Below are 19,288 nucleotides of genomic sequence, written 5' to 3'. Positions count from 1 at the left end.
TTTTTGGCCACTGCAAACAGAGTCTAGCACCCAGAAAATATTTATTCGCAGTGAGTCACCCAGGAAACTTAAAGGACTGTATTATATTCATTCGACGCCACTTTTCGACCAATCAGAATCCAAGAAATTTCCATTTTGGGCTACAATATACACACATCTTATCAAAACCACTTGGCTCAGAATACAAAATTACTTGGCTCAGAATAAAGTAATTTGAATGAAATTTTTAACTTATTTATTTTGCATTATCTCATTTTAAACTATTATAGCAAAAACAAAAACGGCCAGCTCTTTATCATAATCTTACAAAATGTATCTTTAAGTAAGACATTTGGTGCTTACTGTCCTCGCCTTTCGAAGAAAGCAGGGGACTATTAAAATGGGTTTGTCCGTCTGTCTGTCCTTCACACTCTTTGGGACACAATAACTTTCTTTCAAACTGCGCTAGAATATTCAAACTTGGTGTAGGTCTTTATTAGGTGCATGCCTTGACGGAGTGCAAAGATGAGCATTTTCTGCTTTGGGTAAGAAGAGATAAGCAAATTTGATTGGGTGATGCTTTGGGACACGATAACTTTAATTCTAATTTGAATGAAATTTTCAATATTTTTGTTTTACATTATTTACCTTTGAGTTATTATAGCAAGAATGGTCAGCTCTTTATCTAAATCTTACATAATGTATTTTTAAGTGTGAGTGATGAAACTTGGGGTATAGCTCCATTACATCAATACCTTGATGAAGTAGGACAATGAGCACTTTCTTCTAAGAGTAAGCCAGGCGATAAGCAATTTGATTGGTCGAGACCAGATAACTTTGTTTCTAACTGACGGAGAGTGATAAAACTTAGTGTATAGTTTCACTACCATGTACTTCAAAACCTGACTGAGTTTGATCGCGATTATTTTTTGTTTAGACTTAGCATAGATAATAAGTTTGATTACTCGATACTTTTGAAAAAGATAAATGTGTCATCTGTTTATATTGGGATTCCGCCGGAGGACATCAGCCTCACTGTTGGCTTATTCTGAAAGCTTTATCAAAATCGGCCTGTAAACAAAGGTTCTGCGCAATTTAAAAAAAAATTGGAAACTTTTTCCGGCTGTAATATTTTTCTATATAACATAGCGACTTTTTTTTTTACGGATGTTAATAATTCTTTTTGCTTTAAGACTCTTGAAAAAAACCAGGACAACAATATACATTAATCTACTGGATATTGTAATTAATGTATAAGTGTGTGATTGTGTTATATAAAACTATCAAAGTTGTTTCGAGCACAACTCCAGTTATTATTAATTCTTTTTTTCCACTTGAGCATATCTCAGAAACTCCTTGTCTTCGGTTTTACAAGAAAAGTGGGTGTGACTTAGAGATTAAAGCTATTTCGAACTTTTTGCGACAATGAAGTTGTCGATTTTATACGTGTGTGTGTGTGTGTATGTATGTTTGTGTGTCTGTGGGTCGTTTACAGGGTGCAATTCTTAATGAATTGTCTTGACACTTTGTATACTTATTCCTTATACCGTAAGGATGATCCTTATTGTTTTTGGTGCATGCCCAACCCCCAGGGGCAAAACCACTCCCATGTTTTCTTTGTGTGTCTGTGTGTCGCCTACAGGCCACAATTCTTAACGGATCTCTTGAAAACTTTTCATACTTATTCCTTATTCCTCTATTATTTTTTGGTGCATGCGGGTCTTTGAAGAGTCATGGACCTCGCTCTATGAACTATGCGAGAATGTGTGTGTGTATGTTTGTGTCTGTGGGTCGTCTACAGGGTGCAATTCTTAATGAATTGTCTTGACACTTTGTATACCTATTCCTTATACCCTAGAGATGATTTCTATTGTTTTTGGTGAATGCCCGACCCCATGGCCAGAGCCACACCCATTTTTCTTTGTGTGTCTATGTATTGCCTATAAGCCTGAGGGCAACAGCAATTGATTTTGGTGCATGTTACGATCCCAAGGGGCAGAGCCACGCCCATTTTTTGTGTTTAGCGTTTGAAGGCGACAATTCTGAATGAAGTATCTTGGAACTTAGTATACTTATCCCTTATACCCCAAGGACGGCAACTATTGATTTTGGTACATGGTCCACCCCCTTTGGGCGGTGCCACACCCACTTTTTGTTAATATTTTGTCTGTAAATAATCTACAGGTTGAAATTATTAACATATTTGGATCCAGTATGATCCATCATAGGGTTGTACCTATTTATATTGGTTCATGTCTAACCCACAGGGACAGAGTCACGACCAATTTTTCCAAAACAAAGCCAATGAATGTTTGCAAAACAAAGCAGGAATGTGGACGTATATTGCAGCGATAGCGATGCTCTCGTTAAATATTGCCTTAATATATATTAACAATAATAGGCGGACTTTAACATTTGATACATTTTGACATAGCCGGAGACCAGGTAAATAGTTAGTTCTTTAGATTTTTGATTTTCGACGCCAAATTTTGAACATTTAAATTTTGACATAAAACTTTTTTTTTGATGAAGACTTTTTTGTGACATTTTTCCCAGGAATAAAGGGTCATGTGATCTGAGCAAAAGTCTGACCAATTTTTGTCTCGATAATTTTCTTTGGCCGCCATTGTCTAATTCAGTTTATGGGTTCTATATTAATTATTTCTAGCTAGATTTGTATTAAACAAAGTTCATGCTCAATGGTGCAAATTCTCAACCTTTTATATTACCGATAAAGTTTTCTTTCGGCAGCGGAAATGACATAAATTTGCCATCAAACTACAATTTTGACGTGTCGGAAAGTCTTTTCGCAAGCAAATATTAATTATTACAAATCTAATAGATCAAGATGAATGCCCCTACTACAGGCGTAAAAAAGTGGGACTCGGTTGTTTTAGTTTCGGTTTTGTATTTGCGCCATTTTGATTTAAAGGAGAAAAAGGTGTAAAACAATGAGCTAATTACTATGCATTTAGACTTTTCATATTTCAAAATATTCCTTCGCTACTTTCATAAACTTGTAGCATTAATCCATAGGAAGACAATGTATGTGAAAATTAGTTTGTAGTATGAGCAGTTGTTGAAAAATAGTCAATTTTGCATCAGTCACTTTTCAGGTTATTTTGCCAATAAAAGAGTCAATTATTATTTGATTTTCAAAAACGTGACACCATTTGATGCATACAGCAAATGTGGTTATAACAAATTGATTGCAATTTAAAATTGACACCGGAGGTGACGCCATTTTGTCAAAAACAATATTTTAACCATTTAGATTAATTTTTTTTTTTTCAGCTATGAATTATGCCATTTTCATTTCATTTCAACTATGAATTATGCCATTTTCATTGTCACCGGAAGTAATGTCATTTTGCCAAAAGTGAAATTTACTGTAGAACTAGAAAATAGGTTGCCAGGCAACGAAACATACGCCCACCGCAGCTAAATCGTCCCGGTAATCAACATATTTTTACATTTGTTGGTAATGAAACATTTATAATACACTAAAATCTGATTAAGAGTAACAACTCATTAAGTAATTATCAGAACATCATTAGAATTTGTTTGGCCGATGCTAACGTTTAGTATACAAAACATTTAATACCATGGATTTAGCTGTTAAAGTTACCAAAAATCATTGAAAATCAATAAACTTGTTCGTATCAAGGCCTTAAACTCTGTGTACATATCGAAACTCAATCGAAACGATTATATATAGGCGTAAACACGGTGTATAAATATAAAATCAATCAGATTATAACTATGGTCTCTAAAGCATCCACAAGATTTTTTTCAAAGTGATCAAGGGTCATAATTCTGGCAGTAATTATTGGAAATCAATTGGGTTTTCCGTCTCATAACCTTAAACATTGTGTATAAATTTAAAGTCAATTGGATATTAACTTTAGCCTCTAGAGTGTCCACAAGATTTTTCAAAGTGATCAAGCGCCATAACTCTGGCAGTAATTATCGGAAATCGGTGAAAATCAATAGGCTTCTTTGTCGCATGACCTTAGACAATCGGATATTAACTTTAGTCTCTAGAGCGTCCACAAGCAATCGCAGACAGACGGAAACGACAATATACAACCACATACTTTAACATCCCATTTATAGGACCAGCCAGCCACCAAATTAAAAGAATTTTAAAACAGCAAATTTGCGCAGATGTAGTGTTTAGTAAAGGGATTATCCTCAAAACCATGTTAAAAGCTGAGGGCAGAAGATCCAAAGGGTGTAATATACAATATTAAATGTGACTGTAATGAAGCTTATATTGGAGAACAAAAAAGCTTCACACTGCATTTAGAAAACAAGAACATAAGTCGGCTACAGCAGAACACATCTACATAGATAGGTTGCCAGGCAACGAAACATACGCCCACAGCAGCTATATCTTCCGGGCAGTCAACAAGAGTTGTCGCATATTTTTACTTTTTTCGGTAATGAAACATTTATAATACATTAAAATCTGATTAAGAGTAACAACTCATTAAGTAATTATCAGAAAACCATTAGAATTTGTTTGTTTTTTATAAAGTTCTGCCCCATGCTAATGTTTAGTATACAAAACTTTTAACATCATGGATTTAGCAGTTCAAGTCATAAAGATTCATTGAAAATCAATATACTTGTTCGTCTCAAGACACAGAGTCAAGCGAATGATAACTTTAGCCTCTAGAGCGTCACAAGATTTTTCAAAGTGATCAAGGGCCATAACTCTGGCAGTAGTTATCCGAAATCGTTGAAAATCAATATGATTCTTCATCTCATGACCTCAAACACTGTGTATCAATTTAAAGTTAATCGGATATTAAGTTTAGCCTCTACAGCGTCCACAAGATTTTTCAAAGTGATCAAGGGCCATAACTCTGGCAGTAATTATCGGAAATCGCTGAAAATCAATAGGCTTCTTCGTCTCATGACCTTTAACACTGTGTATAAATTTAAAGTCAATCGGATATTAACTTTAGTCTCTAGAGCGTCCACAAGATTTTTCAAAGTGATCAAGGGCCATAACTCTGGCAGTAATTATCGGAAATCGCTGAAAATCAATAGGCTACTTCGTCTCATGACCTGAAAGACTGTGTATAAATTTAAAGTCAATCGGATATTAACTTTAGCCTCTAGAGCGTCCACAAGCAATTGTGGACGCCGGACCGACGGACGGATGGGGGTGACGACAATATACGACCACATTTCCATGTGGGCGTATAAAAACCCGCAGCATGAAATCAAATGGGGAAATTACAGAAATACTAGCCAGAAACTTGTCAATATGGAAAAACATAATTCTCCGGGAAGCCCTAGAAATCCAAAAATATAAGCTTTGTGTGGATTTACATAATCCCTATTTAGTGAATGTTTTGTTATAAGTATGTTTTCCTTCCTTTCGATTTCTTGCCTTAGTGTTGTTATCTACATATTGCAGCTCTCATCTTGTTCATTTACTATAGTTATTTGTTTTATCTACTAAATGGTTTCTAATTGTTGTCTTTATATTGCACCGCAATTTTGTTTAATTTTTTTTTTTTTTTTTTTTTTGGTATTGGACGTTAATTCTTTAATTAACATCAACAACATGTTAAATATCGTTATTTGCTTTTGAAAATGATACCTGTATGTGTATCCAAACGTAGCATGTCAATTAATAAGTATTTTAGTTTGTGAAATCTAGTTTTATGTCTTGTAAGGATTATATTCATTATTCGTTTAAAATTATATTTGATTCCAACGAACACATAGAATGAATCAATACGGTCATATAGATATCTAAAAATAGTTTCTAACTAAGAAATAACCAATTTTGGAAGGATCACGTTTTAAGATTTTTCGCAATGTAATAAGGCTTTATAAAGTGGTAATTCTCTCCAATTTTTAACCAGTTTTCTGTAACGCAAAGGACAATCGAAGTCGTTATTTCTGTAATCTCATTTAAATATTATGTTGATAACGGAAGTGATGTCATTGTGTCTAGAGTAACAAATGTATATAAATGGAACTGATATTTCTGGATTTATTGCCCAATTCTGCGTCCAATTTATAACATGTGTGCAATGCTCATGTGGTAATCTGTTTAACGGATCCATTGGTATGTGAAGTGACGTTGGTTCAAGGGTAACGTAGCACCTGTGAAACCCGTCATCACTGCATCGCATTTCTAGTTATTATTATTATTATTACAGCATATTTATAGTGCACCCTTTCGCATCATGTGTTCAGGGACACCTTACAAAGTGACAATATAATCATAAAACCAAAATTATGGACATGTTAAAAGTTGTATATACAGACTCAGTTAAATGTGTTTTAAGTTGGGTTTTTTTTTTAAATGAATAATAATATAGAGATGTACAATATCTTAAACTGAAAGGTAGATTATTCCATAAAAATTATTGTGTTCCAAAGCGTTGGCCTTAACTCTGCTTACGCTAAGCAGAAAATGCTAATTATCGAACACAATCAAGGCATTCGCATAATACACACCTTCACCAAATTTGTTTGCTTTACATTTGTTTTGCAGGTGTAAAATGAATCAAGCAAGATTCCGCATTTGAGGACATTCTATCATATGGCCTCGGAAAATTTTGAGATGATTTTATACAACATATATCGTCAATTGACAAAAGCGAATTAAGTTGAAGGTTAATGAATTTAATTACAAAATAAATAACGGGAGAGAGAGAAATGGGAATTAACGCCCACTCGACACAAACTAGGTCATTTCGGGACTAACATATGGTTCAGTTTTATTTCAATAATTTGTTTGCGCGTAGCGGTCTTCAGTAGTAGAAGGAAACCGGAGAAAACCCACGAGGTTGGACAGGCGACCTACTCTTTGTCACGTACAACCGGGGAGTCGAAACCACGCCAAATTACTCAATTGCCGACGTTATAATACAACGCGCACGCGCTAACCATTCGGCCATCCAACCCCCCAATAAAGGAACATGATTGGTTAATTAAGTCAATTATGACGTGTGTCAATAATAACAATAAAATAACATGAATAATAAACGGTTTGTGAGCTGTGCCCCGGAATAATAATTGTAAGTCAAATTTGTATCCATTGAAACGCATAAATTATTAAATCCGAGAAATATATAAAAAGGAAAAGGCGTTACTTCTATAATTTGTGCATGACGTTTCATAACGATGTCGTGCACTGTTTATGAGATATCTTCCAGAAACCAAATCGGGACAGGACGGGCGAAGCCAATTACAATATGCCTTTCTAACTTTGTTCGGTGCGGGATAATTAATAAAGATTGTTTCAATGCCCTTACCCCCACCCTCAAACGCCCAAGACTAAAAGAGTGGGTCGTATTAGCCAAGAAGTAAGTAAGCTTGAAAACAGACTGAGAAATTGGCGATTTGAGTGACCTGTCATAGGTTATTGTCGTGGTAATTTAGAACGCTAATATATGTACTATGTATGGACCTGGCCACTGTGAAACTATAATTAATTTGCTTACCGACGAAAACCATAGATTCTCCAGTATATCCTTGACAGGTTTTTACGTCTGCTACACTTTCCACTACAACCTGTTTATCTTTAAATTTGCTATGACTAGAGGTTGGTTTCCTTGTTAACAGATTGTTTACTTCAACTACGTCTAATATAACATTAGATAATTTGTCATTCAAACTTCGGCTAGCCTTTCTCTGTCTTTGTAATTTTTGTTCCATGTACATCATCGTCCGAAACACTCTTGAAAAGTTTGTCTTATAATTGTCCAGTGTGCTTTCGGCAAGTTTAAGCATATGTTCATGGCGTGATAAAGTTGAATTTAATTCACGGTTTTTTACCATTTCATCAAATAAACGACTTTCCATGTCTTTCATTTTTGAATTCAAATTGTGAATGTATTTGGTTTTTGACACACCATCTGTCATTTCACTCGTATAACCATCAGCCTGTACATGTGGATTTACTGCCGGACATTGCGAACTATCCATTTCTTGAACAACCAGAGTATATTCACATTGGGGGGTTTTAATTTGTTTTTTCCTTAAACGCACCAGTTTGGATTCGTTGCATATAATCAAAAACACAATTATCTTCAATGCCAACATTTTACTGGAATATATAGTAGTTGCTGAACCTAAATGTAGGCCACAGTGTAATGTCTGCTGGTTACTACTACACCGAAAATAAAATGCTGAGTCTGTATAATATGGGATACTTATCACAATTAAACTCTCCCACTAAACAGTACCTACACAGTGGCTAAAGTTAGTAGATCCAACACAAAAAAAACCTTACTAAATACTGCGTTCATGCAAACGTCGTATTTGGTGGATCCAGTATGTCAACATAGGTATATCAGGCTTAGCATTACTCACATTAAGAGTATATGTGACTATTTTTATTCCTCCCTGTACAGATTGACTTCGGTGAATGGGTGTGCAAAGCTACAGTAGACAGTACACATCTATTGGTTAAGTCTGTGAAAACAAATATCACATATTCCAATGAGAAAGACTGTAGTATGAAAATGTTACCCAATGAAAAATAAGCTCGGATCTCTATTAACATAGATGTGTTTTATGAATGGAATGCGTAAATGGCATGCGCTAAATAGGGTGAATTTTGTTTTCGTGTGATATTAGCTGAGTAAGCATTTTACAAGAATCGCTGATGTACGAGTATTTACAATGATAACAAACGTTTTACCATTTAGCCACGGGGTGCTTGGGACAATTTTGCAGATCGTTAACATACATACATACATACATACATTATGCCTTTTACTCCTTCTAGAGGGTAGTATTCAATAGGAAGAAAGCTAAAGAATTTAAAAATCAAAATTACTATTCGTGTGTGTTTCTGAAAGATTAGATGTTTCACAGATGATATGCATGTTTTAATAATCATGGCTTTCAATTTTAAAGGACAATATTGGTGTCAGTCATTATAAAATATGTGATAGAACTGGTTAAATACATTCCAAATATAATTTTAACACAGAGATCAATGCTACGGGAGATGTGTAACAAGCACGTAAAGAAACGGGAAGTGACGCCAAACATGACAAACAAGAGTTATCCTTCTAGAAGTAAATGTAGACTTTCAGGAGAAAAAAACTTCTATGCTCTATACTGATCCCTGGGTTAAGAGCCTCCCAGTTGCGAGGGTCGCGATTAGTTAACTTTACTGAACAGTCGAATATTTCATTCCATCTCATTTACGTTCAATCTATGACAGATTGGCTAATTAAAACAAAACGGGATAGAGTTTTTTATACGCCCACATGGAAATGTGGACGTATATTGCCATCGCCCCCGTCCGTCCGTCTTCCACAATTTGTTGTGAACGCTCTAACGCCAAATTGATATATGTTATTGAAATTAGTGAGAAAAAGAATCCTATTTAATTTCAATAATTTCCGTTTATTACGTCTAGAGTTATGGCCCTTGTTTCACTTTGTTGGACCTTGTGAAATTTATATGCATTATTTAAATTAGTGAAACGAAGAAGCCAATTGAATTTCAGCAATTTCCGTTTATTACTTCTAGAGTTATGGCCCTTGTTTCACTTTATTGCACCTTGTGAACGTTCTAACATCAAAAGTTATCTGCCGATCTGTGTGAAATTTATATGCGTAAAATTAGTACAAAGAAGAATCCTATTGAATTTCAGCAATTTGTTGAACCTTGTGAACGCTCTAACGCCAAAAGTTATCATCTGTTCTGTATGACATTTATATATATGCATCATTTAGATTAGTAAAACCACAAACCGAAAGTTATAACCCGATCTTTGTGAAATTTATATGCATTATTTAAATAAGTGAAACCACGAAGCCCATTTAATTTAAGTAATTTACAATAATTACTTCTAGAGTTCTGGCCCTTGTTTCACTTTGTTCAACCTTGTTAATGCTCGATTGATGAAAGTTATCATCCGATATGTATGAAATTTATATGCATCATTTAAATTTGTGAAACGGGGGTCTATTGAATTTCAGCAATTTCCGTCAATTATTTCTAGAGTTATGGCCCTTGTTTTACTTTGTGAACCCTGTGAACGTTCGAATGACAAAAGTTATCATCCGATCTGTATGACATTTATATGCATTATTTAAATTAGTAAAATGAAAAAACCTATCAAATTTCAAAATTTTCTGTAAATTACTTCCAGGGTTAAGGCCCTTGTTTCAGCTTGTAGAACCGTGTGAACCTTCAAACGACAAAAAATATAATCTGATCTGTGTGAAATTGTCTTGTAAATGCCCCCAATTGCCTACAAAAGAATAAATATGCGTCAACCCTTGTCGACCGCTCGGGCGATTTAGCTGCTGTGGGCGTATGTTTCGTTGCCCTGCAACCTATCTTCTAACATTCTACTAGCGTAAAGGAGGGTGGCCATTTGACGTGAAGTTTCGGTCCGATTTTCAGGAAAATTATGGTGTAACGGTGATATATTTGAATCATTTTGAAAATAAGATATAAATTGCTAACCATAGAAGGTTCCACAAGTTAAAAACGTGTTTTTCGTACAACCACGGCCCATAATCCAGAATCTTACGGCCCGATAAGCGCAAATCGAAAATAAATAGTGACCCCCAAGCCGTACCATGCGACAGAGCACGGTCAAGATAGTTCAAGGATGGCTGAAAAGGTTGATTGCCGATTTCCAGTGCGTTATTTACACCATGGACCGCATTTCATCGTCCATGGTAACACCTGGAAGTTAGAGAATGAGGGTTGGGGTATGGTTTATTAACAACTTTGATTTTTATTCGATTTTTCTTGATGAATTTGACAGATAAAGATCTGCTATTCGAATAGGCCCACGACAAAAAACTATGTGAAATAATCCATATTACCAGTTAAGCCGGATGGAGTCAGCGTTAAAAGAAAATGTTTTAAAAGCATTTCTTCATCCCCATCGTCAAAAATATAGTTTTACAAAATGAGTAAATAGCAGAAAATATAGCAGGCGAAACAACTGACATGGACCAATTGTCCCGGCCATTTGCGTTCGGGTGCTGGTTCAGACTGTAGTCGCAACCACAATTTACATCCGATGATCGCCCTGGGTATTATGTGCTTTTACAATATTTGCGTAAAAGGGAGAGTCCATTTAAACTTTGAATTTGTACTCAGTCGTAATGATGTAAGTGTGATATATTTGAACGGTTTTTACAATCAATAAAAATTGTTACCCCTAGGGTGCCCACAAGCTAAAAATGTGAATTTTCGTACAATCAGGGGCCATAATCAAAGAAGTTACGGTTATAAACATACTTTGTAAGTTTCATCAAAACCTGATAAAAACTGTGACATCTAGAGTGTCCACAACCTTGGAATTATTATGTATATATTTGTCCAGTTCAACTTCACAGGAAATCACCATCGACTGCAGTGCTTTCCTAGGACGGTAGCGCCCCCCCCCCCCCCACACACACACAGGAAATCACCATCGACTGCAGTGCTTTCCTAGGACGGTAGCCTCCCCTGGATACGCTGTTCATGCAAAGTGGAATTATTGTTAAATTGATAATATGTTTAAAACAAGCCTGACTAACACTGTTTCATTTACAAAAGTAAAATTCGCACAATCTTCCCAGAATAAATTGTATAAAAACTTAAAGGAGGTCTTAGTTTTAGCTGTTCAAGCAATATTTCTGATGTAAGAGATTTTTCGAGCTCTTTGAAGCTGGATAAATGTAAATCAACTTTTTAGGTTTTTATACAATAATTAATGTTGCTAAATGACATTTTATATGTTTGTCACTCTGGGCCCTATTTCTCGAAATCTTAACTAAAGATAAAATCCAAATTTTAGTAGATACTTCAATTTTGATTGGTTAAGCACTAAAATCCATCTAAGATTATCCAATCAAATTACTAAAATTTGGATTTCATCTTAGTTAAAATTTCGTGAAACAGGCCCCAGTTCAAGAGTTGTATAAAAAATTGCATATTTCTTGTGTCTCAATACATGTAGGTTAAGCAACTCGCAAAACTTTGTTATAAATAATAATTACATTGTTTATTTTTCCAAAATCGCCCATATCGGAAGAAAACCAAAATCCCACTACAATTTGGAAACGTGTAATATAAATAAAGAATACAGATATAGCAAGTTTATGCAAAATAGACAAATAGTGATAATTTCGAATTTTAGAAGGGGCATAAAATTAATCAGAACAAATGTAACTTTGATATAAGCAATAGAAATTCACTTTTCGATTACTAAAAGGGAGCCACAGTGGTGCAGGATGGAGGGCCTAGTAAGGGACAACGTAGAGTCGTTTGGATCGGATAACAAACCGATGTATCGTGTACACATTGGCGCGCACGCAAAATTGCCCTCATAGCACAGTTGGAGCAGAACAGTAGGACGTTATACTCCCATTTTATTTCATTTCGAATACTAAAAATATCCGAACTCTATTTTTCTTGATTTTCTTTTTCACACATTTTATTTCTTTCCTGCCCACCCATACGAAAACGTTTGACTTTGCGAGCCGCAAAAATAAGTTCACGGGCCCTAGGATGGGAAACACTGTTCTACAACATGTGGTTTTCTAATCTAATTCCTGTAATTGGGTCCCTTTATCAATGATAAAAGCCTTTTAAATCATTGATTATATTCAATCATTCATGAAATGTTTAATTATATTCAAAGTTTAAACATGAATTTTAATCTTTGATTACAAAAAGATTAGCTAATCTGAATTTTGAGAATACCAAACTTAGTCAACCTCTAATCCCTAACTAGTTAGTTACTGATTAGACCTAATCACAGATTATTTTAGACACTGTTCGAAAAAATGCCTTAAGGTCTAAATATGGTGATTATGGTTCGAAAGATGGCGATTGGGTAGCCGTGGCTACCTTGATGCCATCTGAGACCATATTTGTGCGTCTTCCACCTGCAGCTTCTATTTTTACAGTTGAGCTATACTGCAGGCCCTAATTTACCGATTCTTTGTCCTCTCTTCAAGCAATAAATGATAAAAAAAAACTTGATCACCCATTAGTACCAGACAGTAATCACCTGCTACTATCTTTCGAGAGTATCAGCAAGGACATTGTCCTTGGCTGGCGTCCCAGTCACATGGGGCTATTGGGTAGCCGCAGCTTCCGTGATGCCATCTGAGATCATATTTGTGCGTCTTCCACCTGAAGCTTCTATTTTTACAGCTGAGCTCCAGGCTATACTGCAGGCCCTGGAGTTAAAACAATTCTCGCCTAATTTACCGATTCTTTGCCCTCTCTTCAAGGAATAAATAATAAAAAAAACTTGATCACCCATTAGTATCGCCTGCTACTATCTTTCAGTAAGGGCATTGTCCTTTGCTGACGTCCCAGTCACATGGGAATAAAAGGGAATGATCAAGCAGATTTGACTGCCAAGTCTGTTTTAGATCTTCCCATATCTCAATTTCTAATAACTTTCAATGATTTTAAATTTTCTATATGGCAAAGGTCTTGGGATCTTTCAGACACAAATAAACTTCACCCAAATAAGCCTCTCTTTGAAGATTGGCCAAACTCCTATAGAACTAACAGGAGGGGTGAAGTTGTTTTGTGTCGCTCTCGCATTGGTCATACCTTTTTAGTTCACATTTTCATTTTGAAGCCAGAGCCTCAATCAGAATGTGTTCACTGTCATGTTCCTTTGACAGTTAAGCACATTCTGATTGAGTGCAATCACCTCAAGGATGTAAGATCAAGACAAGAATGATCCCATTAAGTGCACATATTGATACCTGTGCGAAGGACAATAGTAGAACTTAATCTGTCCCATTAATAAAAAAGGGCAGTATTGATAACTACTTATCACCTAGAGTCATTAATAACTTTTAAATTTCATTATATTACTAACGTTCTTTACACATTAGTATTACCTGCTAACAGTGAACAGTTTCATCTCATTAACAAATCATCTTTAATTAATTACCCTAACCGTATCTGGTTATTGTTAAAGACATTCCACTTGTGCTATAAACCCACCGTTCACCATGTTTCATTAATCAACTAATTTCCATATAGATACTCCCTATTAACATTTTAAACCTTTTCGTGAATTTATTTCTTTCTGAATTCAAACGAAACAGCATCTTGAAACAAATGTCACATCAATAATTATTTCAAGACCGTATTGTGATAACAAATCAACCGCATCGAGTAAGTTATTATATTTCTTACTTTCAACACATATAACATAGAAAAATTTACAAATAAGTTCTTGACTTGACATTAAGTATGGTTTTACGTATACACTACGCATGACATTTCCGAGAATTCAAAATTGAGATTATCCTTTACACTTTTTTAACAAAACAACACGACGAAAAATCAGGAATCAGTTTATACCACTTGCGCTTTAGCTACACATTATATAAACCATTTATTTAAAACTTTATACCGACCCATACGCTATCTCACGAATTTAAAAAGGACATTCAGTTTTAAATTTACCGTGAATTACACAGGTCCATACCTTAAACACACATACATATACATTACTTCAACATAACACTACATTACATTATTACGATCTAACCTTAGATCGGAGACATCCTTTTTTCCTTTACCTGAGTTTTACCGTTTCAATTTAGGAATCTTTAGTTTTATTAGTTTTCTTATTATTTATTTCCTACGTTTATAGAAAGTTACCCATGTTTAAACCTAAACCTTAACTTTTCCCCCCTATTTACTTAGATTTTCTTAATTTAATTATTTTAACTTTTTGTAGTCCTTTTTAACCTTTATTTTTAGCAAATCCCTAACTTCTAAAATGTCATTAAATCTACCCCTTGGTCTTTTTGGCATTCCATGGTCAGTTTACTAGAAAATATGTACCTACCTAGAAACGACTGGAAACTTCTTCTTCTTCCAGGGATTTCCTCTAGGGTCGACATCCTTACGTCCACGGCACCAAATAAAAATATCAGATGTGACACTTTCGTTTAGGATTTTCTTTGACTTCACGTTGTGATAACTATTTCCAAAGTCTGAAACACCGTTTATGTTGTTACTAAGTTTATATAACAAATACAGCAAACTAGAAAGGTTAAATACAGGAAAACTACAACATCTATTATAGATATTTTAGGGGTTATTAAAATATTCGCGGTCTGAGTTTAACATACAGGAAAACTAAAACATCTATTATAGATACTTTAGGGGTTATTAAAATATTTGCGGTCTGAGTTTAACATCCTTTATAACTCTGACCTAACGGCTTAAACATCACATTTTGTCTCTACCCCAGCCTATCGGACGAGGCGGCTGTGGTTATGACGTTCCCCTGGGAACTCACGGATTATGTCTTCTCTACGGTCTCATCATGATATCTGAGGGGAAATTTAACCTCGCTCTTTCTTATATACAAAATATACCATTTAGGTAAGTGTTTCATATGGGCACCGTTTTACGTCAACCGTATTCTACTTAATTGGACTAATCTGTGCACCAGTTACTTGAAAGATAGTACCCAACTTCCCGCCATGGATACTGACATAACTGTCGGTAAGTAAGTCTAAGATAGTAGTAGAATAATGCAAGCTACTTCATTACCCTAGTTTTCGTCACACACCATGTAGGTAAAGAATTTCTATATTAAACAGAACAACTTTCTTAGAACTAAAATAAACCCTATAGTATTACAATATATCCATTCTATAAAATGTCTACAACTGATAATATACGAATGGGAATCAAAGAAAAATATTTCATCGATAAATATAAATCGAAATTAAATGGTTTGATTTGAACCCATTTGCATAATGTATTATTCTCCATTATAATGACGTAATTACGTGACACTATTGTTTCTGTACCTAGTTACCTACATTACTTTGAAAATTATGTGAAACATATCATTAATAAAATAATTATCTAGAATGAACGCATTTACTTTTTTTACATATATTATCTACTTCTAATGAAATCTTCTAACTACTTCTACATATAAATTATCCATTCAGAAGCAAAATACCTCCATCAAAGAAACAAGGAGAAAAGAAATTTGAAGAGGAGATCTTGCAAGCGGTAATCTACATCACTGGTAAGCTGACAATACTTATAGAAAAGTTAGATATGATGACTTCTTCTATTAAAGACCTAGCACAGCATGTGAGCAATATTCGTATTCAGCCACAGCCGCAAAAAGCAACATTCGAAAATATTGAGAAATGTCTGGTCGACCTAACCGATTTAAACAAACACATCCTTAAGTCACCAGCAATGACAGCCTCTACTCGAATCTCGCTATCCATAGATACTAAGTGGAAAGAAAAAATATTTCACAGGAGAACAGCTTTTTTGGGGCCAACTGAGAAATCAAAGCCAAGCACATATTCTCCAGAAATTGATCAATGCGGATATACCGGTTATACTCTCCAAACATCGAATCAAGGAGATTAAGGGTGAGCCAGATAACCAACTGAAACTCCGTGAGATACAGGCGAAATCCAGCTTATGCTTATGTATAACTCTACATGTACATACAACATTAATTGTAAAATATATGTATATACGAAATGAACATGTGTAGTAATAATAAAATATATATAAAACTTTAAACAGTTTCTACTAACCAACTGTACTTTTGTCACTTAGATGCATCTCTTTACTCACAATGTTACGGTAATCATCCATTACATTGTCCCACCAACATGGAACTCACACACTAAACCATCATGTGAATTAGCACTTGTCCCCAATAATAAGCACGAGATTCACCAGCAATGTGACTTAAGATATGTACAAAAGGAACTCACATCAAAATTAGTTGAGATTTCACCTCTAAACATCCTATATAGTTTATCAAACAATCTCCTTGACCATAAAATGTTCAAACAATCAAAAACAAATAAGGTGGTGTTCCTTTTGTATAATGAAAATTCCATGTCTGTGTTCACTCAGCACTACTCACTTCATGATTCCAGCACATTTGGGAAAATGTCACAATGTTACTCATCAGGAAACAACCTACGTACATCCTGTAAATTTAGCCATTTTACAAGAATTCTTTGATACCAAACGTTTGACATCTATTAGTGGGAACACGACCTTTAATGAACCTATTAATGTTCATCTTCCAGATTTTAAATTTTACAATAATAACATTAGCAAGAGCTCTAAAAATAATGAAATGATTTTTCAAAGCTTAACTGAGTCTCTATTGGATGGACAAATTAGTATGAAAACATCTTGGCTTGATACAAACTATTTACTGACCATTGCTGCATTATCAGCGTCAGTATTAGCATTGTTTTTAATTGTCTGGATGTTCTTGAAAATACGTTCGTTAACAACAACGGTTTTACTAGTGCAAGCCATAGGCTCGGTAAAAGCTAATTCTATTCCATCCTTTGAATATCAGGTACAACCTTCTACATCAGTTACTTATATTGCTGAAATAGTCTATGAGTATGTACCTTTAACTATGATTATTTTAATACTTGTTGTTCTCATAATAATTGTAAAAAACTAGTGAAAAAAATATCAACATGTACCACTATTATTTTAAAAATCACAACTGGATCTTCATGTGAACAGATACCGATCATGTACTTGTCCCTGTGTCCTTCATATTGGGACATAAATCCCCCATCTACTATAGACGATATTACCATCAATAATTATTGTCGACCTTCAATGATCATAACATGGCCAGGGTTTACTGTTAGCAACAAATTTACCATGCAATCTCTTAGAACTCCTAATTGTATTTCCATATCACCTTGGGCAGCGAAAAGGTCAGGAGGCATTTTATCACAACCTTACGCAGCACATATATTAGTGTCGCATCATGGTCAATACCAAGTACTTCTTTCTGGTAATTGCACTATATAATATCATTTAAATTTGTCTATTTTACTTATTCAATGTGACTGTATTTTATGTTCAAATATGTATATTATTTTTATAACTTGGGCTAATTTTTGTAGCCACTTATAGTTCTTTTGCGGACAAAAGAACTTTTCAAGAACGTATAACTCTACATGTACATACAACATTAATTGTGAAATATTATGTATTTAAAGTTTTATATATATTTTATTATTACTACACATGTTCATTTCGTATATACATATATTTTATTATTATTACCAGTAGCGGATTATCATTGAGGCTGATGAGGCTGCAGCCTCAGGCCCAAAGATTTTGTCTGATACTTGTCTGATACGATTAAAAACGCATAGACAATGAATGTTGGGGGGGGGGGGGGTTAGGCCCAACGGGAATCAACATAGGCCCTGACCCGAAATTAAATAGGCCCTCCAGCAACTGCCGCCTCAGGCCTTGGTGGAGCTTAATCCGCCACTGATTATTACACATTTCTTATCTTGATAGACTAGTTGTAAATTACTCTAATTGTTTTAATTACCAAAACGTCTAGGGATATATATATAACTTAAGCTCGTTCAAACTGTATTCTTATAATTTAAATCTATTCTGCTAATTCTTTAATGAGTTAATCTTAGGACGCTCTAAATCAGACCTGGTTACCAACATGTATATAAACTCAAGCAGAGTGCAGCATATATATTCACTCTGGAAATAAACATACATGTTGAACAACCTCATCTGATTTAGAGACTAATTTACTTTTAGGTAAGAATAACTAAGATACTTCATAATTAGTTTTATGTACACATTTTATAGTTCTCGTTTTATCATTTCATTTCTTTAAATATTGCATGTGACAATATATGTACATGTAAAAGTTTACAATAACGCGTATAGAGATAGTCATCTAATTAACTTAATATCAATTTTATGAATATCCAATATTTGTTTTTATTGATATCTATATAATATTCACTCTGGAAATAAACATACATGTTGAACAACCTCATCTGATTTAGAGACTAGTTTACTTTTAGGATAATTGAGAACGAAACAGCCAAGCGAGTAAACAACCACCCCCAACCCTTATTGTAGTAGAATCTTGATGCACAGGATTCCCTCAATATAGAACGCAACAAACGGCCCGTTCTCACTTATGAGAGCAGGCAGCCAAATGGAAAAGGTATGTAATATAGATAAAGAGATGACTGAAGAAATAAATTCTGTACCACACACCCCTACAGCAAACAACCTCCTTGATCAATGGCAAAATGAATGCCTCGCAAACGAGAAGAAATCTGAAGAGCGATGATCAAAGAGCGAAAAGTGGCTGAGGGACTACGAAATGTCTTTCAATAATCGAGAGCAGAAAAATCCTTTCCTGAAAGAAAAGGAGACAAAATCTGAAAGACCACTTTCACATATTAACTCACCACGAGTCACCCGGAATACAACTCAAAATCACAGAGTTAATAAGAAGCAAAGTTAT

The 19,288-nt window shown here is 34.7% G+C and overlaps 1 protein-coding gene across 1 annotated transcript in view; it reads right to left on the bottom strand.

Moving 5' to 3' along the window:
* LOC126816903 (techylectin-5B) overlaps nucleotides 1–8,381 on the bottom strand; it is a 34,943-nt gene extending 26,562 nt beyond the window's left edge. Inside the window, exon 1 of the mRNA XM_050543714.1 lies at nucleotides 7,455–8,381. Within this exon, the coding sequence (XP_050399671.1) occupies nucleotides 7,455–8,055 (601 nt within the window). The 5' untranslated portion in view covers nucleotides 8,056–8,381. The remainder of the gene's footprint in view (nucleotides 1–7,454) is intronic.
* Between the last annotated feature and the right edge of the window lie 10,907 nt (nucleotides 8,382–19,288).

Source organism: Patella vulgata, chromosome 3 (genome assembly GCF_932274485.2).
Source record: "Patella vulgata chromosome 3, xgPatVulg1.2, whole genome shotgun sequence".
Classification (NCBI taxonomy): Eukaryota; Metazoa; Mollusca; class Gastropoda; family Patellidae; genus Patella; species Patella vulgata.
The sequence above is the reverse complement of the archived record's forward strand: the minus strand, read 5'-3'. Positions and strand labels throughout refer to the sequence as shown.